This window comes from Chaetodon trifascialis, chromosome 9, assembly GCF_039877785.1.
Source record: "Chaetodon trifascialis isolate fChaTrf1 chromosome 9, fChaTrf1.hap1, whole genome shotgun sequence".
Lineage (NCBI taxonomy): Eukaryota > Metazoa > Chordata > Actinopteri > Chaetodontiformes > Chaetodontidae > Chaetodon > Chaetodon trifascialis.
Genome location: NC_092064.1, coordinates 21,908,478 through 21,921,280, shown reverse-complemented (window position 1 = coordinate 21,921,280; position 12,803 = coordinate 21,908,478). Strand labels below are relative to the sequence as shown.

General features: G+C 40.1%; 1 protein-coding gene across 8 annotated transcripts in view; it reads right to left on the bottom strand.

Annotated features, from left to right (window-relative positions):
• ncam1b (neural cell adhesion molecule 1b) overlaps positions 1–10,857 on the bottom strand; it is a 70,136-nt gene extending 59,279 nt beyond the window's left edge. For all 8 annotated transcript variants that reach the window (XM_070970346.1, XM_070970341.1, XM_070970342.1 and 5 more), the window contains exon 1: positions 10,579–10,857. In XM_070970346.1, coding sequence (XP_070826447.1) covers positions 10,579–10,630 — 52 coding nt within the window. In that variant the 5' untranslated portion in view covers positions 10,631–10,857. The remainder of the gene's footprint in view (positions 1–10,578) is intronic.
• Between the last annotated feature and the right edge of the window lie 1,946 nt (positions 10,858–12,803).

Genomic DNA, 12,803 nt, shown 5'->3' with positions numbered 1-12,803 from the left:
GAGATGGCAACAGATGTTTTATACTCATGCTACAATTTTGTGGCCTATGCTATAAAACTCTCAAACTCTGTAGCACCAGTGCTCTGTACAAAATGCAGCCATGATCAGGAAAGATAGGGAAAAGATTTCATTACATTTACTTTTGACAGATCTTGTGATTGTGATATGAGTCACAATTTTAGAAAAAAAAAAAAAAACACAGAAATGGTGATTTGATTTTTGCTGGGTACCAAAGAAATTCCCTTTTTTCTAGAGAATATGATTTGTAGGCCAGGGCATCTCTAGTACGGTGGCCAACAGCCCAAAACATTTTGGAGTTTGTGTATCGTTTCTGCATTTCCTGTGTGTTTGTTGTTAATGTATTTGTTTTTTGCTTTCTGCAGGATGTTTTATCACGTGCAGCACATTTCCGTTGTTGTATTTGTTTTGGTTTTTTGTATGTGTTTCTGAATTGGCATCGTTCATGTGGCTGCAGCACATTTCTCCTAATGGAAATGTCTTGGGCCGTTGCAGTGCGTTTGTCTTTGTCACCCACCTTACTGTAGCACCACATTGCTTCATTTATAATGATATGGTGTGACACATTTTACCTCTTTCAAAAAAAATGCGCCTCTTGCAATTTACATATTGTACTTGGCCATATTGGGATTTCAATATGTGACATGTCTGGACACAATACAGACATGTGTCCAGACAACCAACAATGCAAGAAAATATAGAACATATGGTATGTGTGGATGCTTATATGTCTCACTCAGCCTCCCCATAGTGTCAATATACAAGAAACTCTGTGGGAACACATTTTCCAATATGGCACAGTAAGACAGACAAATGATATTGAGCCCCAAAACAACTGATGTCAAACATCCTTAATGCTACACCACGGTGGCTTCCATCCACTAGTGAAACAGCGCACTGACCCTGTTCAGTCAAAATGTGTTTTAACTGCGTGTTACTGGAGCCACTCAGGCAGAGAGAGCGGCCATGTGCTGTCATAAGGCAGAGAACAGCCCTTAACAGATCTTCTCTCACCACTAATAGTGGTTGTTTGTAAAGCAGTCTCCAGTGGGAGTAGGTAAGCAAGTCACCAGTATGCCATTGAGAATACAGGGGATTATTACTGTTTGCGAACAGCGTACATGCACGCACGATCAAAACACACTGTGTGCCTAATAATATTAATACAGAAGTAAGTAATGTTTTACAAAATGACCTTCAAAAAGACAAAAAAGAAGCTGTAAGGAATATGGTCTAAGCACCATGAAAGCGTACCGCGTTGTGAGCATTTTGACCACAAACACAAATCTACTGTTTCAGATTGCAGTTTTGCAATAATGAGTAAATACTACCTACAATGAAGGTAACAGTGAAGGTAACTGCAGTGGTTCTCATTGGTGGTTCTTCCAGATGTTGTGCTACCACATCAAACATTTGAAGGGTGCATAGATACCAATATCTATGCAGGACTCGTCACAATGACTGGTGATGTGAGATAGTTTCATTTGCTTCAGAGGGCCTGTCATCTGCCTTTGCACTCTATGACATCCATGGAAAAGATGCACAATGGGGTTCATGACACATCCGGCTTCTGCTGGCAAAGAGAGCAAGACGGCTTTCAGGCTGTGGAAGTCAGTGTGTCATACTGAGAGGAAATCCTTCGGGGAGGAATGTGAGAGACAGACAAGATGCCAAACATACAGCATACACAGAAAAGTTAGATTCAAAAGATGTCACTGTATTATATACAAAAGTTTTGTTGGGATATTGAATTTTCATTCTTCTATTTTTAAGAAAACCAGAAAAGTCTTGGATTGACAAAGGGAGATGCTGAGCTTAAAATACAACCATTATGTAGTAACCTTCAAAGTCTTCTCTTGTCCTTCCTCCCCTTTTAACTTCTCACTCTCCATTACACACTATCTTGACTAGGAATAGCTATTGTTAAGATTGTAGTAGTCAAAATTTAAAGGTAGGATCAATGGCAGGATCAATACCAATACTTCCTCTAAATACTGAAATTCAAGGGAACTGTTACAACTCATCTGTAAGTTTAATTCATTCAATCGAAAATATAAGACCTGGCTATTTAATTAAATATGGGATGTCTCATATCAATTATCTCAGAGGTGAAAAGTTGTTTTTTTTCCAATTCAGCTTTTACAGCTAATTGCTTTTACCTGCATTAAGCAGTTTGGTACATACAGAATGGGTTCACGATATTTAGCAGTTCCATAATAAATAATCATAATCATGGACAAACACTCAGTAATCTATGAGGCATCAGTTCAGTCATCCAAACAAAGTACAGGGAGCTTTGCACATATAGAAGTTAAATATGAAGAATTTTGCCAGTTTTGTGGTGCAAAGATTTGGGAAATTAATTTTTAAAAAGCCTACTTTCTTAGAGAATTTTCCTTTTTATATTATTATGGAAAGCTCTATACCCTGTGCTAACCCTACTCTTAACCTGTGGAGAGCTGCATATAGACATGTGCACTGACATCCTTCAACATTACGGCATAATGCATTGGAGGTTTACACTGTCCCTCCCAGTTCCACCTCCACTGGACAGGCACCGCAACCAAACAGGATGAAAACCCTCCCCAGCTTTCCACCTGCAAACATGCAGCTTGTGTTTGATGGAATGCACAAACAAGCTGGAGCAAAACCCCAGTGCTTCAGTATATTTCTTAAGTTGAGCCTTAGGGGTGTTTTTAGGCTGTTTGAGTTTATACTCCACTGTCACATCTGTCAGTTATTGTAGTCAAACTGGGCAAAAAAGTTGTAACTGAGGTGTGTTAACCATGCAGTGTGACAGCCAGGGAGATCCATCGATCAAAGCCAAGACACCCTTTTAAGTCATTATATCACACAGAGTGAGTCAGCCACCCTGCAGAGAAACTTTATCTTTGGATCAATACCCAAAGCGTGCAACCAAAGGTGAAACCTGAGCAGTAAACTCCTGGGTTCAGTGATGTAAATCTAACATCATGCTACCATCACCAAACACAGTGTCTTGATATAGATCTAACATCATAGACAGTGAAGGTGACAAGTCAACCCTCATCAGAGATCCAATGCCAACACTGACTATGTTTGACTTTGTGCTAAAAATTCAAACGGGGTACCTTATACACAGGAAACACTGTTGTAAGCTTTTCTCTCAATAATCTGTCCAACTGGCCAACTGTTTCACACAATGGTGAATGTAAAGTTCAACAACAGGTTGGAGTTACCTCCCAGCAACTTGATATAGGGTTTCAAGAGGTACTAAACAGTACATTTACACAATAGTCAGAAAACACCCCAGCAATGGGGAGGGGGTGTGGTGTACCAGACAAAGTGCACTGTTCACAAGCCTTGAGCCTTTCAGAACAAATCTCATCCAATGCTGACACTCTACCACTGAGGAGTTAACTGTAGTACTCCAGTGACCTCTGACTCAGAGATGGACTCTAATCCCCTCCAATCCTCTAGCTACACCCCCTGTCCAGTGGGTGTGTGCTGGGTTCAGGAATTCCAAGTGCTGCATTTAACTCTCGATAATATTGGCTGTTAATGTGAGCGATGCAGTGCCCTCAATGAAAACATCTTCAAATTATCCTTTATAGCCTCTCAGAATTCCTTCCACATACAGGCTTCAGTGGTTACATGTGATTGGTTGGGGTGTATGAAAAGAGATGTGGTCTGTGGTTGATAATGTGAGTCTCTCTGTGTGTTACACCCTCCTGGTGAAGCTTCACTCTGTCGAAAGGGAAAAAAAAGGGTTGTCGTGACTCCATGTGTATTAGAGGAAATACCTGACTAAATACAATCCACTTAGCAGTTACATACAAAACAGACATGCAAAAAATATTAATGTCACAATGCCATCCGTCATAAGTCCATTAACAGCAGCAATATTTCTCCATGGACTGCAGAGGCAACTGTCATTAAGGGATGGCCTAATGTCCGTTCCATTACTCATTCATTATTCATTGGGATCAATCACCGCAGGCCTGCATGTGCTGTCCAGATAAAAAAGGTCAAAATAGATGTTAAGATCTCAGATTGCACCGTGTCTGAATTATCACCCTGGTATGATGTTCAAATTTTTATGAGAAAAAAACCCTTAACAGCTGATTGTTATCATTGCAAGTTCTTGAGAGGAGTAGTTTAGAAAGCTGAAGGAATTAATCAAAAAACAAACTCAATTGTTCAATAGCTAAATGCAGCAATAATGATCAATTAGACTATGCAAAGCAGTCTGGAAATATTTTAAAATATTTCATATTTAGCACATCCTATAAAATGATCCATGACCTTATATTGGCGGGAGCAACACAGTTTTGCTGCAAAATTAAAAGAGGTGCCATGTTGCCATGTAGGTTTCTTTCTATCTTTGGACTTTTCTATTACATAATTTTAGATTACTCTGCTTGACTGAGGATGAAATGAGGTTAACTCCCATCCCCAGTGCTATCACTTTCTAATTTTTTTTCTTTTCCTTCTAGTCCTCTAAAAATCCTAATGCTGACATATGTACCCATAAAATATCATCAACCTGAGAATAATGTGACACTTAGTGTAAGAGATCTTTGTAGCTGTAGGCTAACAAATTTATTAAAAAACAAAATGTGATTATTATATATTAGCTTTTTGTGCATATCCATTTTTTTACTTTCAGTAAACAGTTTGCAGTTTGTATGCAAAATGAGAGGGTCATCAGTGTGGTGTAGGATTACATATAAAGTACTCAAAGTGCACTGCTTTCCACTGCTTGGCATTACATCAGACAAACCTTTTCACATGTAAAATAGTTGAATGGTTAAAATATACTTGAGAGACTGTTAAAATGCTTCTGCAGGCTGCCCAAGTACAGCCTATCTGTGGGAATCACTGACATCATTTCAAAGTGGATCCTGCACAGTGAATGGATCACAGCTATAGCTGCTAATGCTCCCCTGGAGATAGTGCCTTCCTTGTGTGATCCAATTAGAGATTAAAAATAACAGCTTTTTTTGCTGAATGAGTGTCATTTTACTACTTTAATAATTGATTTTTTTCCAGAATAATATCAATGCATGTCATGAATGTGTGAATAGGTATCTCTAAGTTGCCAGGCAATGACTAAGCCTGCAGAGAAGTATAATGTTTGAGAGGGTGACACAGTATGGTAACTGCATAAAAAGAAAGCCTGCGGCATGGCAATCCAAATTTTCCCTGCTCTGTGCATGGTGATGTATCCTATAGTGTTTCAATAATGAATGCACCATGATGTGCATGGATGCATGAGAACACACACACACTGCTTCCTTTCACACTACATAAAAGAAGTTGAGAGCTAAATCCTTGCCAGCAGCATACTGCTTTATTACAGTAAGATGACACACGGACTCATTTTCTAAAATCAGACATACTGTAAGCTTGCTTTTAGGAGTTTGAGTTCAGAAGGATCATTTTATTTCTTGTAAAATGGCACACAGTTCTTTTCAGCATGGACAGTGGCACGATTCTAAGCTCATTTCCTCTTTCAGGGACTACATGGGCCATAGACAGGGCTGTGATGACTTATTTTTGGGTCACAGGAGACTTGTCTTTCCCTGTGCCTCCCAAATAAGACAAATACGACACACAAGAAAGGCAGAAAGAGGAGAGAGGAGGTTCTCTCAGTTCATAACAGCCAAAGCAAAAGGTAAAATCAGTCTTTATTTGCAAGTGAATAGCCAAAAGAGGAAAGGTAGTACATTTTGCACAGTGCACCGAGCATTTACATAGCTGAAGGTGACTGGTGAGGGAAAATGAGAATCAAAGAGAAAACAGCCATGTGGAAATGGCTCGAAGTTGTTTTCACCATTGTCAGGAGGAGACTGTAGCCTGAACTGGAGACCAAATGCCAAAATCTTTTAATCAAAGATAAACTCAGCTGTTTGTAAACAGATATTTATAAAATCTCCTGCTTTTAGCATCACTTCAGTGTGTAATCAGTGTGTCAAGTAGTCTCGTCTATGTCAAGCAGATAATTAATACTTTGATAAAGTCTGCAACACCCTGTCATAGGTTCCTTTTGTCCCACAGAGGAAATGCTAAGACATAATGCCTAAAGGTTTGCCAATCTAGGGTTCCCTGTCCACAGGGATCCTGTGCTCACAATGATGGCCTCTTTTTTTTTTTAATTTGATGAATGACAAGGACACACTGTTCTAATTTCCTGATAGCTCTGAGATCTTAGCATGTTCATCCTGTGGTATATAGTTAGCAGGATTGCAATCTTTTGCTAAAAAGGAATGTATATGAAGAAAGTTTTCACAGCCTGTGTCTCTTCTGTGAGGAAACCCTCAGGAAAGGATGTTTATGTCCCTCCCACAGTGCTTCACGGGGTCACGTGCATGTGTAATGTCATCTTTTTAGCGTCCTTAGGCAATGCATCTCCTCTCAACTCTGCCAGACCTGGATCTGTCTGATCTACTCTCCATCACAAAAGAGTCAAGTAGTCTGAGCTGGAACACAGCCTCTCTCGCGCGTCTGCTCCCTAATACTGGACAAAAACCTTAGTATGTGTAAGATTTTAAAAAAGAAAAAAAAAAAAAAAAGATGTGTAAGAGATATGGGAGCTTTAAGGCTTCATAGGGTCCACAGTGATTTATAAAAAGTGAGTATTTCACTGACTGTTTCACAGTGAAGATAGCTTATGAATTTGGTGAAATTACTAGTCTGAATAGATACAATAGCTAAAACAAGCATGGCTGACAGTTGTTTCCCAGAAACTGTCTCCCAATACACCAGTCGTCTTTTTCCATCATCAGCTCCATTCTGAAACAAATTCTGGTTCAATAAACATCCTCTAAAGCTTCGCAGTGGCCTGTCAGTAGATGCACTGCTCTTGGCAGGTTTGGTTATTTGATAAGACAAAACAAAAATCACAGAAAATGGAGGTGAAAAGATACACTAGGCCTTTACCTGCTTTGGCTGGATCTTCCTAATGGACTTTTCTTCAAATGTGCACATGTCTGACTTTAATACTATTTTCCAGAGTACTGCTTGACACTCAAAGTCGAAGTCTGCAAATGCACTCGACACTACCATCACCGCTGCTGCTCTGATAAGAGATTACGGCTGGTTCCCACAACAAAACACTTTCCTTCTGTGGTGGTTTTAATCAAATGCTGAAATGTTTTGCATTACTTGTCTAATACAGCACGCTTTAGCAGCCACATGGCATTCCAAGCCGTGATGATATGTAGCGTTGAAAGGATGAACTGACCGACCGAATCTTAAACTGACAACGCTGATAATTATTTGTTTGAGCCATTTATTAAGCAGCGATGCCATTTGCTGGTTTCTGCTTTCTTTTCTCTGTTTTATATAACTGTAAACCATTACCTTTGGGTTTGGCTGCTAGTTGCACAAAAGAAATCATAACGGATTTATCGTCAATAAAAATAAACTTTAATAGCAGCTCTTATCATGTGCATTTCCACTGCGGCCTCTCTGGAAGGTCGGACCTTGTTGAAATGACATATTATTGGTCTCATTAGGTTGGGGACATACTGGAAAGGTCTCTGCACTTAATCAAGCTTTGTAATTGTGTAACTCATTGGCTGTGGCCATGCATGCGACTGAAGAGAATGCATCACTTTCTACATGGCTTTGCTGTTTTGGGGGAGGGAAATTTATTTTGGTGGACCTTCCAAATAAATTCTAAATATGGGAAACACTGCTGGCAGTACATGATGTGCACACACTATTCTGATATAATCATTTTATCAAGTTGGAGCTGTTGGACTGGCAGCCATTGCTTTTGGCAATGTTGATTTCCATCCTCATGAAGCTAAGTCAGACGTAAAGAAGTCTGGAGCTCTTGTAAGTCGGGCCTGCAGTCACAGCCACGCTTCCATCTTGCTTTGTAAATGGAGCAGCATGGAGCTACGCCATCATCCCCACGTGATCTGACTCATGATGTAACACAGGCTAGTGAAACAACCCTAATGTAAACTGGAGAGCCACATTTTGCGGTTCAAGAGAGCCATATGGTGAGATGCAGAGTTGCAACTCATTCATCAGTCCCACTGGTTGAGGACGTTGGAACTCGTCGCTTATCTTGCCCAGTTTTGCTTCTTTTCTCTCACTCTGATTTCTGGAGGCCATATTTCATTTTCCGTCAGAAATGCAGCCTTAAAATCCTTCCACATTCCAGCTATCAGCTTGAGGAGGATGAATTAATAATTATGTCAAGAGGCTCAACAGGCCCATAGAGTAGGTATCCAGAACCAGAGAGGAAAGGCAAAACAAAGATGCTTAATCCCTCCCCGATCTCACTTCAGTCATAAATACTGTAACTATGCCACATAATCATCTACGAAAAGATCACAGTTTTCTTTGGTTTGTATTCACCTACTAATGTGGCATTTACAAAAGTACTATTTCTGACATTTGTGCAGAGCATAGTAAACACTGTAAATGCAGATTCAATAGAGGAAGACAACACAAACATTTTCATTTTAGCTTCAGTGAAGGCGCTGAGTTATGTGAGGAAAGTGATCAGTTTATTAAAGGTAGTCTGCCTAATGCGAGATCAGAATGGGAATGATAGACTCAACAACACTAGAATTATGCAGTCTTGTCTCTTATAGCTGCATTCAACATAACTGTATCACTGTCTACACTGTCCAATATTGTACACACATAACTGTACATTTAAGGCAATGCTTGCATATATGATTCAAACCAAAATCAAAGCCCAAATTCCTTCCTTCTTTCCTCATGAATATATGTAAAGTCCAATTGTTTGGGCTGATATATTAACCAGGATTTGTATAAACTGATAAGTAATAAGAAACTGGTATGCAGAAATGTCTGGGGACATTTAGAAACAGTGTCACCATCACATAGTTTGTGCTAGTTTATTTTTCCAACTACAAAATGTCCCATTCCGTAGACACACGGTCGCAATTTAAAACTCTTAAATATCAATATCAGCCTAAAAAACAGGATGGATGGCTAAATTATATAACTGGTTCAGAACTGCGTTGGTATATGTCTCTAGTCCACATTCTTAGAGCTTCAGATGTTCCACAAAGATTACAAACTACACAAAGACTTCTCTCTCAAACACAATAGAGCATTTTCAGAGGCCGTAGATGCTCAATTTATTCTCTATTAATTTTTAGATTTCATCTAATCCTTCCATTAAATGAGAGCGTTTTCTCACAATGGTCACAAGCAGCCCGTAATTGACTCAGCTGTATTCCAACATGATATATTTAAGTGTAACTGCTCGATACATCAGAAATTAACCAGAGCAAATGTGTGAAATTCATTAGACGATGCCTGTGTTAAATTATGGCACAAGAAATGACTGAATCCAATCATTAGGGTCTTCTCATTTCTACATATAATGTTCCAATAAACCCAAGAGATATTGCATTACCATTACAATGCAGTGAGGGCTCCACTCCCTCTGCGTTCTCTCCTGCCTGAGGAACACCCCAGCACATATTGGATTGTACATGAAGGATTAAAAGGCTATCCCATGAAAACCCTGATCCTGACTGTAGCTGAGAGTACTACTCCAGCCATAAGCGCCTCACATGTCGAATTACTGATTTTAATCACACAAAAAAATGGGCGTACAAAGGCTATTAAAAATGTAATTTGACACAAAACTCTCTCAATTAGACTTACATAACGCCACATTTTACCAACTTAGAGGATCTAATTTCAAAGCCTTTATCCTAGCATCAGATTACATAACAGATGATTCAGAGAATAAGTTGTGCTTGCTATGTATCAGTGTGCCAGAGAGACCAAATAACCCATGGAAGACCCCCCCCCCCCCATGCATGCAATCAGGCATCAAGAACCCCTCCTCAATGCCATCACACCTGTGCACACTGGCAGGTGCGTTTGACTTTGCCACGTGTTTCATTTCGCACAATATACCTTTAACTGGGAGACCGTGACTCAAACCAGCAGGGTGTGTGTGTGTATGTGTGTGTGCGAGGGAGAGAGCGAGAATACGTGTGTACAAATACAGTGAGTCCAGCATCACTCCCCATCAACAACAAACACGTCCCAACCAGGCTGAGACCGACGGCCAGCACGACTACAGATAGAGGATAAAATAAATCCACAAGCCACGTTTCCATTCACAAAACATTCACAATCATACTTACGCCATTTAAAAAGCCTCTCCGTCCTGAGCATCATGTTTAATTTAATGTACAACAACGCTAAGTCAGCCCACAGGCTGGTCACGCAAAGAGCGGCGTTGTGTAGCCTACTGAGTGTGTGTGTGCGTGTGTGTTTTTGTGCTGTGTGTGTGTGTGTGTCCAGAGAAAATGGTTCCCAAACACATTAGCAGCAAGCTGCCTTTACTTAAAACACAGATCACCGAGCTCGCAGTAAGCTAATTAGCAGCAGTCGCAGTACCGTTACCGCTGCACCTGCCAAGCAGCGCGCGTGCGGGCGGGGGAGAGGGACGACCGGGAGGCGAGTGGATGCTTATGACTATGAAATGGTAGGAATTGGATATTCACAGGAAAACAAAGCCATTTCTATCCTGAAATCGTGTGGGAGTGCTGAATAAGAGAGTCTTACCTGTACAGCCCACAAGAAGCAAGGCTAGAAAAATATCCCTTAACTGGACCATCGCAACTCCCGAGAAAGGTGAACGTTAAACGGCGCAGCTAACGTTTAATCTCCGCTCGGTCCCTCCGGTGTCGCCCTCGGGTTTCCTTCCTATTTCAGCAACTGTTCATCCTAATCTATGTATTTCTGAGTTGGTCGGTGGAAACTGTCAGCAGCGGCGTCGTTGATGACAAGCAACGGCCGGAGATTAGCACTGATGAGCGCCAGTGCCCCGTTCAAAGTCTGACTGACAAGCAGAGCCTTCTCACACACACGGATTAATCCGCACAGGCGGAATGACAGAGCTCCCGTTAACTAGTGCGCGGGTCTCAAAGGTAACCAGCGTCACGGGGAAACCCCTTGAAATAATCGTGGTAATGAAAATAAATGGATTAAGTACGGTGTGCATAATGGTATTACACGTGATTAATATATCTGTTTGACAGTAGCAGACAAAAGAGGTATTGTAGAATGAGAGAATTAACCTTAAAGCTCAAAAGAGATATTCATTTAAGGCATGGTTTTCTGCAACAAAAATGTATTTCTGCTATGCTTTATGTTGAAAATGATAATTAGTTCATTTTCCTTTTCCGAACAGCATACACTGCATGCACAAATACATGTACACACACACACACACATTATTTACATGCATATATTATATAATGTGTGTATATATAACACACATACACAATTGAGTTTACAACCTGTCTGTAGGGAGTTAAACCATCGCAACAGTATAGAAATGTCTCTGCATTAACTGTCTACATCCTCTTCTTGGTTCTCTTTAAACATATACATTTACTGCTGCACAACCTGTGTACATTACAGTTTATTCATTCAGTCTTACTTTCTATTATTATTTTGTAATTATCAATGCATTAATGTGTACTTAAATGTTGCAATCGGTAAAGATTGAGCTTGTTTTTTCCCAGTGTTTTGCCCGGTAGCCTATCTAACATGTATCTTTGTCCATAATAATGCATCATAATTTATGTGTTCCTTATATTTTATATTATTAATATGAATCTGAAAAGTAACTAAGATGTCAAATAAATGTAGTGGGGTAGAGGTATTAAACAGCAGAAAATGTAAGTACTCAAGTAAATGACTTCAAAATTGTAGTTATAGATCAGCTGTAAACCATTAATAAGAACCACTTTTGGGTTGCAGTAGAGCTGAAACAGTTCGTTAATCAATTCGTCAGTTCCAGCTTGTGCATGTGCAGTTTCTTTGTAAAATGGAGACTTGTGAAAACCTCCACATTCCTAAAAACAAGTGGGTGTGACCTCTGTGTCCCTGATGCCAAGTCTATTGATAAATGCTTTTCGCTGTAAAAACATTTTCCAACCATGAATTGCTAGTTGTGCCAGTTACATTTTTTTAGATAAATTATTATCTTGAATATTTATAATTATACATTTTGAATAATCTGATTTGTAAAGTACTTCAACAGAAACTCAGTCAGATCACAGATGAACCGTAATACAGTTTAATCTGCAATTCATAATGAAATACTGTCAAAGAGTCTCACATTAAATTTGAAATACAGCATGAAAATCTTAAAAAAATGCACAAACAAAAACCACAGTCATCGCCTCTACATGCCTTTGAAAAGCACTGCTGTGAGTCAGTCACTCCCCCTGACCCCCTCAACCCCATTAATGACCAGAGAGAGCCTTGTGAAATGCACTTTTATTCAGGCTGAAAAGTGAATAGTACCTGAGAGAACATGGATGCAAGGGAAGAAAATGCTGTTTGCTTGCACAGCAGGGAGGAAGCGTAACATTTGGCACCCTGAGAGGGCGGTTTGCCTTTGATTTGCACTGTTGGCCAGCAGAGAGAGGCAATGAGCCAAAATTTAATAAACTCAAATCAATCTGTGGACTGGCTGAAAATGTATTGTGGTCAAATCTTGCACATTTTCTGCAACCCATCTTTCTCCAGCGATTCCCTCCAAACATACCACCACAGGGAGTGTGGCCGGAAAAATGTTCACAGACACTCCTTTCCTCCCCCCATCTTTTAAACACTCATCTGCTAAGCAGTGACTGGAGAAAGCAGGAGGGAGCAGAGAGGCAAACAGGGTGGGTTTAGGGCACCGTGGAGGGGGGAGAGAAAGGAGGTTCGACTGGCGTTTGTGCTTCAGCATCACAGATAGAAAAAGTATGACTCAGCTGATGACTCATACATAT